Here is an 18762-nt window from a genome sequence, read left to right on the forward strand (position 1 = left end):
GGAATTTTGATAGTCTGAGATCTCCTTCATGTATAGAATCCCAGAACCACCCAGTCCTTTCTTTCTCCTATTCCTCTGATTTGTGTAAAGTTAAGAGCTCCCTGCTTTGGAAAACATTTTCTTTTTTTGTCTCTGGAGCCACTTTCCTCAGTGAAGCCTGACTTGGCATCCCAGTTTTCCTGGTGACAGGGTCTAAGCTAGTTCTGGGCAATCAGGAATGCCAAAACTCTAGAGCATGTCTTGGGAGAGATCTGAGGAGGTACTTAATACTTTTGGTAACACTGTGTTGGTTCTCAAAGTGTAGTCTGGGGACCCTTGGGGTCCCTAAGACCTGTTTGGTGTTATACAAAATCCAAATAATTTTCCTTGTAACATTATTGCTATATTTGCTTGTTTCACTCTCATTTTCTCACCAGTAGTCAGTGTTTTCCAGAGGCTAAGGGATGTGTATTGACATTATCACTCTTGGCTAATAGAGTATGTGCTGCCTTTTTTTTTTTTCAGTGTGTGCTTCTTTATTTTTGTTTTTCTTGGAATTTTTAAGGTAGTACTTTAAGGTGTAAATATGGAAGTTTTTGGTGATGAACTTGATTTGTTCTTATCACTTCTACTGTGCTGTTACTAGCTTTCTTCAGTATACCTGTTGTAATTTCTATAAACCTCATTATTGACCAATAAATAGTTATTTTAAAATCCCAGCATTTTCCTGGCACCTTTGAAGAAACATGAGAAGTAAGTTCAACTTCCAGCACTTACTTGTAAAAACTTTGGGGGAAACTAATAATTCTTAAAATTATATTTATAACTTACTTTAGCCTTAATTTTGTTTTATTCTAAAATAGAGGAAAATTCATAGTGTTTTTATTATATTTAAGGATGAATTGTTGGCTTAAAAAAGGAAGGTTGGAAGTTTTGCTTTCTCAAACACAGCTGCTAGCTCTGTTTACTGCAGTTAGAAACATATCAACAAGTGAAAGGGAGGGATCACTCTGAAGAAACTTGGCAAAACTGTAAACAAGAGATGAAAAAAATTTAAAAGAAAAGAATCATAATAAAAAGTGTCTTCTCATCTTTATAGATGCTAATAATGTAGCTTATTGTGTGCACTTTATTTTTAGTGTTTTCACGTAGTATTAGGGTGCTGGTTGGCCTTCCCTGGTGGCTCAGACAGTACAGAATCTGCCTGCAATGCAGGAGACCAGGATTTGATCCCTGGGTTAGGAACATCCCTTGGAGAAGGAAATGGCAACCCACTCCAGTATTCTTGCCTGGAGGATTCCATGGACAGGGAGACCTGGCAGGCTGCAGTCCACGGGGTTGCAAAGAGTCAGACAGGACTGAGCGACTTAACACTACAACTGCCACTGCGAGGTGCCAGTTAAGTTGCAGCATCGCTCAAGAGCAGTCGTCAGAGATGAAAGACAAAGGGACTACGTGTTTTAAGCGTACATACCACAGTCTCTTTAAAATCCAAAACTTGTTCCAGTGTTTCCAGCTAGAAATGCCAAAGTCACTGAAGCCTCTTACAGGATGAGTTATTGCTTTGTCCAGAGAAGCCCACCCAGTAGCTGAGAGACGGATAAAAAGTTTTGAACAGCTGGCATTCCTGAATGCACACTGGATAAAAAGTAAAGTTCAGGGCAGTGCCACTTCATGTTACTGTGTTGTTGAATTAAAGATTGAGCTGCAGACATGAAGACTGAGTTAATATCTTGTTGATAGAATTTTGCTTTAACCTTAGAAATGAGCACATATATAGGCATGGCTCAACTTGTATCACCAGCACCTACACTTCAAAAAGTATTTTCTCTCATGGGAATGCTCACAACAAAACACAAGTTGTGGTAAATACGCAAAGAGTTGAATGACTTTTTTGGCTCTCATGGCTTTTCCTGGAGCAGCTTTGTTTCCAGTTGCATTGTTGGTACCGAAGCAGCGAGCAGCAGAGAAAACTGCTGGCGCCAGAACATGAATCAGGGTAGGGGCACCAAACTCTGCTGGTGGTCAGTCACGGACTTTCCTCTACACACTTGTGGTTTAAAAAAAAAAAAACAACTCATTGTCACTTAAGAACGTCCTGGGTAAAGTACTGAAAATTGTGTGTTTCGTGTTTTTAGTTGTTTTTTTTTTTTTTTTTTAATTAAATCTCAGTCCTCCAGTAAAGGACTCTGGTATGCCAAGTGATGAAACGCAGAGTATCCATGGATTTGGAGCATTGCAGCTCTTAACCATAGTCCAGCTGTCTGGGGAAAATGCTCTTGTGTGTTGGAGCCGACCCAGCTGAACGGATCATTTTTACTTGAAATAACAATTGATGGACAAACTATAGTTATTCATACTTCAGTGTTTAGTGAACGTCTTCTTGAAATTGAACAGAGCGAGCCTGTCATCATTGCCAGTGATAAAATCCAAGTTTTCAAGCAAAAATTAGAATTTTGGAAAACTTGAATTTGTCACATTCTTTTTGATGAGATTGGTGGTAAGATTAATGGAGTATGATTTTCTGATATTGTATGAAATCCCAGTATTTGGAAATTCTGCATAGTCAGTGAAGGAATATTTCCTTGATTCAGTTCAGTTCAGTTACTCCGTTGTGTCCAACTCTGCGACCCCATGGACTGCAGCACACCAGGCCTCCCTGTCCATCACCAACTCCCTGAATTTACTCAAACCCATGTCCATCGAGTCGATGATGCCATCCAACCACCTCATCCTCTATTGTCCCCTTTTCCTCCCACCTTCAATCTTTCCCAGCATCAGGGTCTTTTCCAGTGAGTCAACTCTTCGAATCAGGTGGCCAAAGTATTGGAGTTTCAGCTTCAACACCAGTCCTTCCAATGAATATTCAGAACTGATTTCCTTTAGGATGGACTGGTTGGATCACCTTGTTAGTTCCTCAGTTATCAGTTATCTGTAGGTAAAAGAGCAACTCACAGTGAAAGGTGACCAATGGATTTTAATGTAAAAGTACACAAAAGATGCATTTGATAAAATCTCAGGTTGCACATTGCAGCTAGCCTTTAAAAACAGCCACTTGTGGAGTTTTGGTCTAGTATCAAAGAAAATCCTCAATATTTGAAAGGCTATTAAACTTCATTTTCCAACTACACATCTGTGTGAAATGAAATTTTTGTATCTTTCACCCAACCTATGGAAACACTGAATGCAGAAGCAGATACAAGAAATATCTCTTTCATTAAGCTTGACGTGAAAGAGATGTCTTGGAGTATAAAACAGTGCAACTCTTGTTATGAATTTCATTTTGTTTTAGAAATAGTTTCTGCATTTAAAAAATGGGTTATTTGTGTAAACAGGTAATGGGTTTGTTGTTATTTTAAACAAATAAAAATACTTTAAAAAATCAGTTTCAGTTTTTAATAAGGTTACTGTTGACAGCTATGACCCTCATAAACAAAAGATCTCTGCAGTCCTCCATAAATGTTTTAAGAATGTGAAGAGTTCTTGAGACCAAAAAGTGAGAAAAACCTTTGTTGTAGACAAAACCTGGGTTGACTGTCCTCAGTCTTGGCCTGGTTATCTGTGATGACTTCATAGGGAGCCCTTGTTTGCAGCCCAGCCCCTGTAATCATGCCTGCCTGGGCCTCAGAGACTTTGACCCAAGGGAGCTTACTTCCTCCTCCTCCTTTTTTTGTTTGTTTTTTTTTTTTAATAAATTTATTTATTTTAATTGGAGGCTAATTACTTTACAATATTGTATTGGTTTTGCCATATATCCACATGGATCCGCCTCGGGTGCACACATGTTCCCCATCCTGAACCCTCCCACCTCCCTCCCCATACCATCCCTCTGGGTAATCCCAGTGCACCAGCCCCGAGCATCCAGTATCCTGCATCGAACCTGGACTGGCAATTTGTTTCACATATGATGATATACATGTTTCAGTGCCATTCTCCCAAGTCATCCCACCCTCTCCCTCTCCCACAGAGTCCAAAAGACTGTTCTATACATCTGTGTCTCTTTTGCTGTCTCACATACAGGGTTATCGTTACCATCTTTCTAAATTCCATATATATGCGTTAGTATACTGTATTGGTGGTTTTCTTTCTGGCTTCACTCTGTATAATAGGCTCCAGTTTCATCCACCTCATTAAACTGATTCTAATGTATTCTTTTTAATGGCTGAGCAATATTCCATTGTGTATATGTACCACAGCTTTCTTATTCATTCGTCTGCTGATGGACATCTAGGTTGCTTCCATGACCTGGCTATTATAAACTGTGCTGTGATGAACGTTGGGGTACACGTGTGTCTTTCCATTTCCTTCTTCTAATACATACAGTATTGGCCCTGTCAGATTTTTTGATTGTTGTTTTATCTGTGGTTTGTTTATTTCCCCCATTTTTTTCTCTTTATTCCCTGACTTTTTTCCTTTTCTCATTTTCCCTTTCTCTTATTTGTAATTTTTCTCATTTTTTCTTTTTCTATTCTTCAGTTTGTTAGTTTTTTTTTTGGGGGGGGGTGTTTGGCATTGTGTTTTGATTGCATTATAAAAATTAGTTCAAGTGGACTTCCTTTGGTCTGTGTGAAGTTGTGGCTTGGAAAATACATTTTTTTTTTCATTAAAATTAAGTAAGTAATGTTTACATGTAATGGGTTTACTAATGTTCTTTTAAATGAATGGAGACATTGGTAGGTATGATTCATATAAACAGAATCTTTTGGGAGATTCGGGTTATTTTTAATACTGCAAAGACTTTCTGAAACCAAGAAGTGTAAGAACCACAGTTGTAGACAAACCAAGTTAATTCTTCCTGGCTTTGTTCAGTTGATTTCTTGATAATTTCATAAAAATTAAAAAAAAAAAATTTTTTTTTGCCATTCACAGAACCTTTTTAGTCCTGACTGGACTCACAAAGGCACTTGCTGCCTTGGTCTGCTGTCGTTCTCTCTGAGAAAGCTGGTTCTCTGTGACCAGAGGGACTTTGACTAAAGTTGGCTCGTCTCCTATGAATACATAACTTTGACCTTATGAGAGTTTTTAAACAGTTAAATTTTTATTTCTTTTAAATTTTGAACTTTGAAGAGTTAACAAAAATAATCCAAAGTTTTTGTATGTTCTTCAGCCAGCTTCCCCTTAAGTTAAATCTTATATAACTGTAGAACACGTGTCAAAGCTGATAGTTAGTCTTGGTATCATACTGTTAACCAGACAACTTCAGATCTCATCAGTTTTCCTCCTGGTGTACTTTTCCTGTCTAGGATCCAGCCCAGGAACCCATATTGCGTTTAGCTGTCATGTCTCCATAGTCTCCTCGGTCTTTTCATGTCCTTCCTGACACTGACAGTTTTGAAGAATGCTGGTTAGTTATTTTATACAGTGCTCCTCATTTATGGTAGTCTGAAATTTTCTCATGGCCTTGTGCTTTTGTTTTTTCATTGTGGTCAAATATGGGTAACACAAAATTTACATTTTTAAGTATATAGTCCAGTGGCATGAAATCCATTAACAATGTAGCCACCCCCACTATTTGTAGAACTTTCTGGTCATCCCAAACAGAAAATCTATATCGATAAACAGTAATTCCCCATCTTTCCCTCCCCCAGCCTTTGGTAACCTTTTTTCTACTTTCTCTGTGAATTTGTTTGTTCTGAACACTTCATATAAGTAGAGTCATACAGTATTTGTCTTTTTGTTTCTGTCTCATTTCACTTAGCATAATGTTTTCAGGGTTTCATCCTTGTTGTAGATTTAATAATTAAGTTTTAAAAGTTAACCTAGATTTTACTATGATGATATGCATTAACTTGATATGTTGGAAGATAGTTATTAATACACAGTTGTAATGAGTTCAGTACTATATTTTAAATGAAATAATAGATTAACATTTTCTCAGTTTAAGTTATAATACAGTAGCCCTAATCTGAATCAACAAAAGCTATTTGAGGCCCTTAGTAATAAGAGCATAAAGGGTTTTCCAGGAGTGTGAGAATTGCTGTTGTAGACAAGTAGGGAGTTGACCATCCCTGTCCTTGATTGGCTGGCTACTGACTATGACCTCATAATGAGCCTTTGTTTTGCAATTCCCAGAGTCCTGGCTGAACTGCAGGAAGGCACTTGCTGCTTGGTTTGCAGTGTATCTAGCTAAGGAAGCTAGACTTTAACCAAGTTTGGCTCATTTCCTCCTTCTAATAGGGGCATTGGCCTTTTTTTTTTTTTCCATTAAAAAAATAATTTGGCTTACTCATTATGACAGTAGTTTGTGTTTTTTTAAGCTTATGTATTGGCTATTGGTCAATTCCAAATTTGAAAACTGCAAAGCTTGCATAGCCTCTATCCTTGAAAAACCTTGGTCCCCATAATAGCTGAAGGCCGGTTGGCTCCAGGCACTCACTAAGGCCAGAACACCCAACAGTCTGTCTTCAGAGTGGCTGCAGAGCCTATACACTCGGTTCCTGTTTCTTCTTAGCTTAACTCTTTGTTGGCCCCGTCTCTTAGTGAAGCTTGCCTGCCAAACCCCATTTTCATGAAAGTGTGCTGTGCTTTCTCTTGGAAGAGGTTAAGCGGATTTGTGTGTATGTAACAGCGTGTGGACTTTTATCTTTGCTTGATGAATCTTTAAGAGACACGGTTGCAGTAAATATATCTCTAAACTGCTTGATTGTTTTCCACCTGTTCGTTTGTTTGTATTCATTCTCTCAACGAAGCACCTCTCACATGTAAAAGCTTCTCTTAGTACCTCTAATAGTAGACCTTTGGGCCTCCTCCAGTAGTCACTTGGATCAGCTTTAAGCAAATCTGCTTACACTCATCTCATTTGCTCAGGATCACTTCTCATCAGAATCATTTAAAAAGTTTAATCAAGTGATTACCTTATATCAATTTGTGTCTACATATAGACTTGTGGGATTATAGCTCTATTTCCCATCACTCAGCAAGTCCCATAATCCTCTGCTTTTTACACAAAGCATGTTTCTTTTCGGATACACATGTGGCTTTCACTTCAATTCCAAAAGTGAACTTGATGTGCTTTTTCTCTCTCTCCGGCCCCTGGTCTGTATGGAAGACAGACTTTTGCTTTCAAAGGAGATTTGTTCACTGTGTTAGCTAAGGCAGTGACTCAGTAACGGTGCCTCCTGGATGGCCCTCTAAGTACATTAGTCTGTTCCAAGTGGTTGGGAAACTCTTAAAGGCAATAGACTAAGTACTTGAAGAGTAGACAGTGCCCCCACCCATTCCCACAGGGTGCCATTTGCTCTGAGGCTAGTGTCTTTAGCTGTCATATCATAATAACCAGCATTTATTGAGCACTTTGCCCCAGACACTTGTTTAACTAGCTGTTTTACATTCATTAATTCATTTAATCTTTGTAAGATAGTAGATCTTATTATTTTCCCCACTTTGCAGATGAGGAAACAGAGGCCCAGAAATGTTGAGTAACTCTGTTTAAGGTAACAGACTCATGTAGTCAGAGTGTTTGTTGGTGTTAGAACAAGACTTTCCTGACCATGAAGAGCACTTTGGCTCTGGTTTCAGTTGTGTCCAGGCAGTAGAAGATAGATTCCTTAGGACTAGCTCCCAGTCGGTGTGGGGCAGAGCTCGCCTCCCCCGCCGGCTTCAGAGTCCTGCATGGTCTCTCTGCCCGCTGAGGCCTGTCGTAAAGGTAGCATGGTGTGGAGATGCAGCTCTCTGGGTTTATCTCCCTTGTCTTAACAGCTTATGGGAAACTTTTTTTTAACCTTACTATTTAATCCTGGCTTCCGATTTTCCTGTTCATCTCTTCTCATCTTCTAGAATTCCAAGAACCTCAAAAAAACCGGAGTCTTAAGACCTTAAATTGGTAACCCGCAAGTAAGTAGCCTAAGACATTTGGATTCTTAGATTTGCCTGTCCTGCTTGGTAGCACCTCACTCCCGCTGCCCCCACCCCCAGGAAACTTTTGTTTGTGGACCTTAACTGTGTTTTATCCTTATGAAACTAATATTTTCTTTTTACATGCCATTATGTACAGTTCCACACGCAGAGGCCCAGAGCTGCTTGTGTTTGGCCTGTGTGTGTGTGTGTGTGTGTGTGTGTGTGTGTGTGGCCTTGATTGCCAAGGACACTGAGCACTGTAGCTGGTAGTGCCAGGACCCTGTGTGTGTTTGGGACTTGCCAGTTCAGTCCTGGGAGCTGAACTCTGGCCATCCTGCTGTGTCTCTTTATCCCGTTGCTTGTGTAATATGCCGCTGCTTCCTGTTTGCCTTTGTCGGTCTTTTGATCACTCCTGTCTCCTGAAACTCTGCCTGTGGTCCTCCTAGATTTTGGGAGCTGTTTCTCAATGAGAGTGAATCTCTGGAATTTCAGTTAACTTGAGTTTGTAAGTTTGTGGTATGATTTACTTGCGTGTCACTCCTGGTATGATAGTGCCTTTTCTTTTATCCTGTTACAGGTTTTGATTGTATTAACTAAATTCTGAAATTTTGAGCTGATTTTTTAAGATCCCAGCATGGGGCAAGGGTAAAGGGGTGGACTGCTGCCCTTGATTCAAGCATCACACTTCCCCACTTGCGCCCCTCTGGCTGCCCCTAGTAGAAAAAGAGTTCAGCTGTGTGATTGTATTTGTGTTCAAACCTGTTTCACTTTTCTAAGATCATGGTTATGTGCCGTTTCTACGTCAATTTAGAATCCATCCTTTTATTACAGTGGAAAAACCATGGTCCATGTGAATTATGGTAAGAAGCTCAGCCTGCTAAATTTTTTGAATGGCTCTGCCCCTCCCCTCTTCCTGCTGCCAGCACATTTTCATCTGTCCTCAGAGGTGGCTGCTGTTCACACACAGGTGCTCTGTAGTGATGCAGGCCACTGCTTCCTTGGAGAGCGCATGGCGGTGTTCTCTCGCTAATGAAAAGGCTGTCATAATGGGTTAGGTCCTTAGGGGCTCTGCCCTTCTGTACTTGTATTCCCAGGGAGAAGAATCTCTCCCTTAATTACCGCATCACGCTGGGCAGAGAGGTGTGGCTGCTAATTGATTAGATGACCGTCCTTCGCGTTGGTGTGGAACTGTTGGGTGGTTTTGTTTTTAAATAAAATAGATTTGAGTTAGTTAAGTGTATTTTGAAGAGATGAAAATTTCCTTTTATCAACCTCATGTCTTTAGTGCCATCCTTATTTTTTAACTTGGCCATAAGAAGTGCTAACTTGACTTTTTTTGGCATTTTGCTGCTGGTGGCAAGCAGTGTCTTTTCCTCTCCTGCACCTCTGGTGTGCTCCCTTTATGTTTGGTAGCATCAGAATCCTTTATTTGGTTCAGTTTTCGTTCCCTCCTTCTGTCTTGGAGTGGTTGAACCCTGTTCTGAAATATGTATTTTTAAGATAGTGTTTAAAAGCAAACACCCTGCCTTTCTTGAAACCTCAGAAAGCTGCTTGTGAAACAGCCGATAGGGCAAGCTGCCAAATCTACAGTTAAAACCGATCCCTTAATGACAAAATGTCAGACGATGTTAAACCTTCATTGTGATTGTGGTGTGAGAATTTTTCTTACTGATAAATGTTTAGGTGCTGAGCTCCCAGTTTCACGTTTGGAATGCTTTCTGTTCTAAAATTCTGCATGGTAAACCATCCCAAAAGAATCTCATGTGGCTAATCTGCTGTCTGCTGTAGGGAAGATTTTCAGCAAGCCAGTCCGCATTCTCCTTCATCTACTTATTTATTTTTGTAATTTCGGGAAATGATTTTCTTTTGAGTGATGTGGACCAAGTCTCACTAGCTTTATCATTTTTAAGATAGAACTCTATATAAAATATATAAACAAAAAGGACCTACCGTATAGCAGAGGGAACGATATAACTGTATTCAGTGTCTTGCAATAACTTATCATAGAAAAGAATATGTATATGTTTGTGTACACACACACACATATTTAACTGAATCACTTTCCTGTACACCTGAAATATTGTAAGTCAACTAAACTTCAGGTTTTTTTTTTAATTTATTTTAATTGGAGGGTAATTACCTTACAGTATTGTGGTGGTTTTTGCCAAACATGGACATGAATCAGCCACAGGTGCACGTGGCTGATTCATCCTGAACACATCCTGAACCCCCTTCCCACCTCCCTCCTCTCAACTTCAGTTTACCCAAAAAAAAAAAAAAAGAACTAGCTTCAGAATTATTTTTCTCCCAACAGAGGAGGACTGGGGCCTTAATCTTTATTCCCAGGCCCTGAATTAACTTTGTTTTTTGTTTGTTTTATTTTTAAGATGATATAGAATCTTCTGTTTGTCCAGGGAATTTCTAAGTACTTTCAGGAGTGAGTATTCATTCCTTCTTAAAACCTTCCAGAAGAATTCTGATGTTGCTGGTAGCCTGCTGATTAAGAATACAGCTTAAAAACTGATATTAGTGTACAGCAAGCTATAACATTGAATGAATGAATTGATGAGGGAGACCAGGCTTGACAACTGATAATTGGGAGAGAAGAGGATAAATGTGTTAACATGCCTCCGCAGTCACAGCTGGCACTGAGTTTTGGGGCTCTGGATACAGAGCTTTAGGAAGTCTTCCACACTTTCACCAAGAGCAGCCTGTTCTGTTCTAATGCCAGGGGCATTTTTTGACTTGATTTGCATGACCTTAGCCCCGAACAACTTTTTTGACTTTGTGCTTAAGCCTTTCCTGTATCATCTTTGCTTGTATATTGGGCCTGTCTCTGGTTTCTAGATGGGGATGAGACAAGGAAGACTGAATGACTGACTGGCCAGTGCATCTCCCCGAGTTGATTTCCTCTTACCAGCATCTCACAGCTCTCATCACAGCCCATTCTGTGGGCAGGCATCCCCATTCATTGACGTCTCAGGGTTTAGATAGATCCTGGCAAAACTCATGGTCCTAGCTAGAAGCGGGACCTGGGGATCTCTAAATCTCTCTGAAAAATAACAAAGTCCTGACTTAAATTGCTCTATGTTCTTGCTACCAGAGGGGGCTTCCCTGGTGGCTCAGTGGTAAAGAATCTGCCTACAATGTGGAAGAGGCAGGTTCAATCCCTGGGTCAGGGAAGATCCCCTGGAGAAGGAAATGGCCACCCACTCCACTATTTTTGCCTGAAAAATCCCGTGGACAGAGGAGCCTGGTGGGCTACAGTCCACATGGTTGCAAAGAGTTGGACACAACTTGGTGATTAAACAACAAGAAGCATCTAGTAAATTGGAGGGCATAGGCAGACTGTAACTCTGGTTCCTGGATTCGGTCCTGCGTTAGGTAGTATGATGTGTGCTTCCCTCTCCTATTAGAGAGGCAGGTCTATTGAAGGCTGGGCTGTATTTTATCCTTCCCTTTCTTCTCTAGAGTCTGTTAGAGTGCTTTGCACATGACCATCTCTCAATGAATTACTTGTGAAATAAAGAAAAGAAAAATTACAACATGGGTATTATTCTTCACTTACCACCACCCTTGGGAAAGTGTGTCTGTATTGATTTGTGAATCAGACATCTGTCTATTCAGTTTTTGACCATGTAAGTCACAGGTCTTAATAGGTTCACCTTAATAGGTTCAATAATGACAAAAAAGAACGACTTTTTCAGGATGAGAGGCTAAGGAGGATGTTTTCCCCTATCACTGGATTGTCTTAAGAACCCAGAGAGGAGACCGCAAGGAGGGCGTGCACTGCTGAGGGACCCCGTGGCTTCCTGAACTAGGAGCGGAGCCGAGAGAGCCCTCCCAGCTTTGCTGAGTTGTGTTCTTGCCCCGGACACACAGCACCTCTGGCTGCGTTGTTGTCTCTGGTTATAAATTGGCCTCATCTTCCCTGCTTTTGCAATGGGTGAACAGAGGGACACTGTTGGGAGTTTAGTCCAGGGTTGGAGAGGCTGTGGGGTCTTTATTAGAAGACCGTGGAGTTATTTTAGTGGGAGAGCCGCTCGGGAGCATGGCACCGAAGAACTGGCTTCACAGCACCTCGGCACCTTTCTGTGAGCGTCTTAGGGGAGATCAGTTACCTTTCGGAACTGACCAAAACCTGTGAGGTCAGGGACTGTGTTTCCCAGGACTTTTGAAGGTAGGGCAAGAATGAGATGGCCATTTTCTATTTTCTTCTTGATTCCCTGGTCTTTGTGACTCAGGGTGTGAGAGCTCTGACGCTTGCAGCGTCATGAAGCAGTTATGAAGCAGTGCAGAAGAGACCAGCTGTGTAGGGTGGTGGGAAAAGGACCTGTTGGACTGGTCTGCTTGGACCCGCCTTCCCCTCCCCCCGCACTGGGCAGGGAGGGTGAAACTGCTGCTTGCTGGCTTTGCCAAATGGGTTTCTCCTCATGGGTGGGCTACCATGGTGGGCAAGCAGGCAGTTCCCCGCCCAGGAGCCCTCCATGGCGCTGGGCTGCTAGGAAGTCGTACTGAGAGGGGCGGGGGGCAAGTGCTGGGCACTGGGTGTGCCACCTGCCCTGCCAGGGGCTCGCCTACTCAGAGCTGCTGAGGCTGAGGCTGCAGGGCCCTCGGGCCTGCTGGGAGGACTGTGGGTCACTGTACCTCTCCTTGCACCTTGTGGCCACATGCGTGGTGTGCAGAGAGGCTGGGAGTGGTGAGGAGCTGGTAAATTGTGGGTAAATGAAGTCTCGAGAGGAAGAGGATTCTGGCCTAGGGCACACTGAGTTCAGGGTTGTAGTGTTTCTAAGTCCAGAGTTGTCACGTAGCTTAACTTGAATTTTCTCAGCCCTAGGAGGAAGAGGTTTTCCAGTGTGTGAGCTTGGTGTCCAAGACATGTTAGGTGAGGGTTAGTTACAGAGCCAGGCTTTGACGCAATGTAAGACAGGGTCAGGATGTGGTCTTCAGAACGTGCAGACCGTGCCCACTTCCTGCTGGAAGGCTTGTGAGCACACAGACACTGAGAGCCCTCACGTCCACCGAGGATAGACCCTCCGAGCTCACTGCCAGCCCCTTGTGCAAGTGGGGAAACAGGTCCCAGGAGGGTGAACGACTGGCTCAAGCGATACAACCTGTTTGGGTGGTGCTGGATCTACACTTGCTCTCTCGGGGACTTGGAGCTGTACCCCCATTGCTTCACTGCAGAAGCAGTCCTCTTGCTCAGCAGGCCTGTGCAGGGTCTCCCTGCAGCCCTCAGAGCAGAGGGGAGGCTGGGAAAGGACAGGTGGAAGGGCAGTCGGCCCCAGCTCCACACTGGCCACGAGCTCTGAAATCCTGCCAGAGACTGCGTCTGTAGAGGCACCAGAAGGCCCTGGAGAATGGATTGAAAGCCACAGGCGCCAGCTCTCTAGCCGTGGCCTAGGTTGAAGCAGTCACGTGGAGCAGAGATGTGCTAAGGGTTGTCGGGTAAAGAGTCACTCTCAAAAAGGCAGGAAGACCCTGCCCTTGGCTTTCTCTCATGAATAGGAGAGCATTTCTTGAAAGCATGTGAGGTGCTGGGCACTGAGGACATGGAGTTGACTGAAGCCCTGGAACTTCCCTTAGGTCACGCCTAGTCTCACACCGGAGAATGCGATGGCACCCCACTCCAGTACTCTTGCCTGGAAACTCCCGTGGATGGAGGAGCCTGGTAGGCTGCAGTCCGTGGAGTCGCTAAGAGGCGGGCACAACTGAGTGACTTCACTTTCACTTTTCATTTTCATGCATTGGAGAAGGAAATGGCAACCCACTCCAGTGTTTTTGCCTGGAGAATCCCAGGGACGGGGGAGCCTGGTGGGCTGCCGTCTTTGGGGTCACACAGAGTCGGACACGACTGAGGTGACTTAGCAGCAGCAGCCGCAGTCTTGCACAGTGGTGAACAAGACAACCATCTAGAGTTGTGAAGGAGGCTGGCCATTCCTCAGGAGCCAGGTCCTAGTGCAAGAAGGCTGCTGTCCTCAGGATGCCTGGAGTGACAGGTCAGGACCCTGTGAGGGCAGGGAAAACTTCCCGGAGGATGCGATGTCTGAGCTGAGGCTGACCAGGAAGGAGAATGGGAGCGGAGGATAGAGGCAGTGTTCCAGGCAGTAGGAGGTGGCGGCAAAGGCTGGAGGTCTGGAAGGACATGAGAAGACAGGTGGCAGGAGCCCAGGGTGAGACTCCAAGAAGGGACAAGGGCAGGGCTGGAGCTGCAGGCAGGAAAAGGGAGCCAGCCAGATGAAGGGAAAATCCGGAAACTGTGGATCTGAAAACCAGTTTTACATATATGTGCACCTATTACATGTGTGTTGGAGAAGGCACTGGCACCCCACTCCAGTACTCTTGCCTGGAAAATCCCATGGATGGAGGAGCCTGGAAGGCCGCAGTCCATGGGGTGGCGAAGAGTCACACACGACTGAGCAATTTCACTTTCACTTTTCACTTTCATGCATTGGAGAAGGAAATGCAGCCCACTCCAGTGTTCTTGCCTGGAGAATCCCAGGGACGGGGGAGCCTGGTGGGTTGCCGTCTATGGAGTCGCACAGAGTCGGACACGACTGAAGCGACTTAGCTTAGCATTACATGTGTGTACATGCATGTATACTTCATTTGTGTATGTTTAAGGGGAGCTGTGACCAGGAAGCCACATAGTGAAGTTCCTGGTGCTGAGTGTCCTGCAGTGATGACTTTGATGTCCCCCCACTTGTTGTAGAGTTGAAGAGGGGCTGGTTTTTCTACACGCAGGTGTGGGTGAAGGGTAGGCCATCCGAGGTTTCAGTCTGGCAGGTGGGACTGGTTTCAGCTTTGGGGCCGGGCTGGCTCAGGACACTGTGGGGCTTCTTCAGGCTCAGGGCTCAGGCCCCATTTCCCTCTTCTCATGGGGGCGTGACTCACGGGTCGTCGCTGCCACCGGGTGGGGAGGAGGGGCTCTGCAGGCTTTTTAGAGGCAACCTGTGGCGGCCGAGGCTAGTGGCTGGTGGAAAGCGGAAGTACCTGGCGGCCATTTCTCCTGCCCCTCCTGACAGGTGTTTCTGTCGCCCCTGTGTGGCAGCCTTGGGCTCTGCTCCCGCCACGGAGGAGCGTTTCCTGTCTGTGAGAGGGGCCCTCCTCTGTGGCTGAAGCTCTGCCCCCTACAGCCCGGCTCGCGAGGGGCCCCCCTCCCTCCTGTCCTTGGCAGTCGGGCACAGGCACTCGCATGGTGGGCCTTAACTTTCAGGGTCCGTGGAAATGACCGTGCTGCAAACTGTAGAGTTCAGGGCACGGCCGGCAAAGTGTGTGAAAGCCGACCTAAGGTTAGCGTGAACACCGTCTGCCTCCAAAAGGTGTAACGGGACAGCGTTTCACTTGCTGACATGGTGGCCGTGGCCGTGGCCTTGCAGGCAGCTGGGCTGTCTGCTCTCCTGCCAGAGAACAAGTTTCGTTCCCATGCTAGTCCGGCTTTTACTGTTTCCCCTCCTGCCTTTCCCCAGAGATCATAAACCTGCCTACCTCCTGTTATTTTCTAGTTCTGATAGGAGTACCATTCAGAGTTCTTGGCAGGAGACCAGCCCACTTCTCCCTGGGTTGGTCTCCCCTCCTCTTCCCAGCGTGTTGGATGTGTTCGCTCCCCAGAGTTCTCTTATGCAGCTGGCTGGCCTCGTAGTGCCCAGAGATTGGAGCGCTCCTGCAGCGGGAGCCCAGCTGCTTCCCTCCCCAGTTTTAGGGGCTGGGCTTGAAAATAGAGACTCATAATCTCCCTTCCTCCTCCTTCCCCTCCGCCTCCCCCACCACACACCAAGCAAACTGGAGTGACCGGCTCGGGGGCGCAGAGCGGGACTCAGCCCGCCTCACGGCTCTGCATGGCATGACAGCAGCAGTCTGGAGGAAGCTTAATGGACGCGTGAGTGTGTGAACTCTGGGGCACGTTACCGTCTCAGACTGGCCCTTGGTGGCAGGTGTGGACTCATTCTGGTATTAGGGAGACCAGGGCACCTTCGGGGAGATGATGACCGACCCAGGTGTGTGTCTGCCAAGGCCGCCACCCTTTCTCATGCGTGGGGAAATGGAAAGTGCTTCTAAATACCCCTGCTCTCCAGAAGAGCTAGGTGGGTGGTTTGGAGAGTTTATTCTTGGAATCCCTTGCAGCACAATATCCTTTTCTTCCCTTAGCCATATTCTTTGGCTCCTAAGCTGGACTTCCTACCTTCACTTCTCATAGGATGGGCCCATGGCCCTGGCCTCGGGGAGACCGTGGGTGGAAGGTTAGTGAAGGAGTCACTGCTTTTTTGCTAGAAGGAGGACGTCGGGGAGGGAGCCCAGGTTGCCAGCAGGTGTTTCGTGTCCCTCTCTGGCTGGCTAGAGAAGGGTGCCCCCCTGGCTCCTGTCTGCCGACCTCTTCGGACAGCCAGGGGATCACCCAAATGGAGACCATCGTCTTGCTGCTGAGGCCCGAGTGCCCAAGGCAGAGAGCAGATGGTAGCCTCCCAGGCCTGCTAAGAGGGGAAGATTGGTTATTTTGGGGCTCTGACGAGCACCAGCCAGGGGCCAGTTTCTGCAGTAACCCCATGGAGAGCCCGGACGGCCGGGAGCTGCGGGGCCACAGGTGCGGGGGCTGACACCGTCCCCTTCCCGTGTGTGGTGGCTAGTGATGATGTTGGGAAGGTAACCCCCTGGTCGGAGAGGACAGCCCTGACACCCTGCTGCTTGAGCCCCTGTGCCCTGGAGTTATTGGTCTCCCAATTCTAGCTTTGATTCGGGCGAGAAGTGGTCATAGGAAGTTCTGTTTTGATAGTTTGACTTCTGATTGGGCATTTAGGCATCTGAGAACTGAGTGCTTTCTTGATGCAAAAGTACCCTGGAAACCCCTTACTTAAGCCCCACGCTACATAGATCTTGGTTAGACAGAAAGCCTTTGCTTGGACATTAATCTGGGACTCTTAATGGGGTCCTCTGTTGCTCATCCCTCTAATCTCCCTGACTTCTCCCAACCCCCTGCCCCAAAAAGCCAAACCTTTTATACGAAGAACTTTGGGAAAATGGAGCAGTGCCTCAAGGTCACTGGATCATAAGTGGTATTTGGCATAGTGAGCGGGTTTGGTGTTTGGTGAGAGATTTATGCTTTTTATTTGAGCAAAAGATTTCTTGGCGGGAGGCCTCTCTGCCATGTTCACAGTGCTTGCCCTGTGTACAGGGTTTGCCCCCTTTCCACCCCGACAGGTTGTTTTAATCCTCTTGCCCATAAACAAGTGCAGCAGAACGTGTCGGGCCAGCTCACATGACCTCGGTTATCTCTTCATGGGGTAGCCAGCATCAGCTTTGGATACCACAGTCACTTGACATGGTAGAGCTGTCAGGGTCAAGAGGTGGAGATGCCAGGGGAAGCCTGGGTCCTCCAGGAACGGGAACCAGGAGTGCCTGTGATTCCTTAGGACCAGGTAGGAGAAGTCAGCTCTTGTGGCACAGGAGTGTGAAAAGGACAGCCAGACCGTTTCATTCCATCTTGCCTTTCTCATCCCCGGATTCCTACTTCTGGTATCTCATTTCTCTTTCCCCTGTATCTCAGATCCTGTCTGCAGGGGCCCAGGACATGCAGCTGTGTCAGGAAACTGCCCCTGAGCCAGACACATGCCAGCTTGTAAGATACAAAACCCAAGACTGAAAATCCCATCTTCCCAAACAGTGATCTCGTTCTGTTGTGTGAAGGACAGCTGGTGGTGGGAGCCTGGCCGCCACAGAAGGCTGCTGCGTCTCCAGACCAGCGCCGCTCAGGAGCTGGGTGTGTGGCTAGGTTTTCACCCCCACTGCCACTGCTCTGAGTTTCCGCGTCTCACCACGGAAGAGGCGGGGCTCTTGGTATGTAACAGTCAGGGGCTCTAGCCACACCGTGAGTGTGTGTGTGGGCTTCTTAAATACTAGTCTCATTCCCCATTGTGCCTGTTAATTTGTAACGTTTCCAGTTCCATATACCTGGCAAATCTTGGCAAGATTGTGACACTGTGTATTTCGAAGCTCCGGTGTACACTCTGGGTTTTCCTAGGATTGGATGTGTATGTGTTTCAAGTGCTTTTGATCAGGGCAAGTAGAGTGGCCTTTTATGGAAGGGATAAAACAGTTGAGCTGCTGGAGCCCTTTCTGGCTCTGCCAGAAAGCCATGTCCAAGTCCAAGCTGTGCAAATAGATGACCAGAACTTGGTCTTCGACTCCAGCCAGTTCAAAGATCCTTTTTTTTTTTTTTGGAAAATAGAGAATTTGTGGTAAGCATTGGGTAAAAAGTTAAAGCCAAAAGCCATGTCTTTTTCTGGCAACCTGCAGACTAAGTTAGGAAAGCATGTGGAATTGTAGTAATAACAGCTAGCATGTCGTGAGCATTTAGTATATGCTAGGAATTGTTCTAAGTGTTCGGGATGGTGTTGGATGATTCTGACTTTAGCCCTTCGTCTTTTCTTGATAGAACCCCCTTTATGCCTGTGGGTTCTTTGTCCTTGTCCTGGTGGTGGCGTGGACCAGACAGAACAACAAGCTGGGGAGCAGTGTCCTCCTGCAGCTAGGCATATTCTTCTAACCGGAGGTATCCCAGCAAGGGGGGGGGGGGCGGCGGGTTGCACTCAGTCTTCAGGTTTTTATTTAAGCCAGCATGCCGATTGGCAGTTAGAGCTGCCCTTCAGGATTTGTTGGGGGGAGGATCTGTATCCCTTTTGCAGCCATCCTTTCTTCCCTGCCCTCTCTGAGTGAATTTGGAGATGGAAAGCTAGAAACTTGGCTGCTTGCCTCCTTCAGAACAGCCAGCATTCTCTTGTCTGCAGTCTGTGTAATAAATAGTGCCTCTCACAACGCCCTGCAGTGGCCCCTTCCTCCCCAGCACCACCTGTCGGTTGATGGCTCTAGTTCCTGAGGGCTTCCACCAGCGCAGGAGTCCACCTGCACCAGAGGACCTCGCTCCCAGGTTCACGCCACAGACATCAGAAAGCT

General features: G+C 45.8%; 1 protein-coding gene across 14 annotated transcripts in view; it reads left to right on the plus strand.

Annotated features, from left to right (window-relative positions):
* MARK2 (microtubule affinity regulating kinase 2) overlaps positions 1-18762 on the plus strand; it is a 56243-nt gene that overhangs the window by 9947 nt on the left and 27534 nt on the right. Inside the window, exon 2 of one of the 14 annotated variants that reach the window (XM_061406758.1) lies at positions 7756-7812. The exons of 11 other annotated variants lie outside the window; for them this stretch is intronic. Coding sequence is in view for 2 of the 3 variants with exons in the window: in XM_061406752.1 (XP_061262736.1) it covers positions 15659-15694 (36 nt within the window). In the remaining variant the exon portion in view is untranslated. Of the gene's footprint in view, positions 1-7755; positions 7813-8328; positions 15695-18762 lie in introns of those variants that run through there. 2 more of the 14 variants (XM_061406752.1, XM_061406754.1) reach the window with 2 other exon arrangements.

The sequence above is a fragment of the Bos javanicus genome, chromosome 29 (genome assembly GCF_032452875.1).
Source record: "Bos javanicus breed banteng chromosome 29, ARS-OSU_banteng_1.0, whole genome shotgun sequence".
Classification (NCBI taxonomy): Eukaryota; Metazoa; Chordata; class Mammalia; order Artiodactyla; family Bovidae; genus Bos; species Bos javanicus.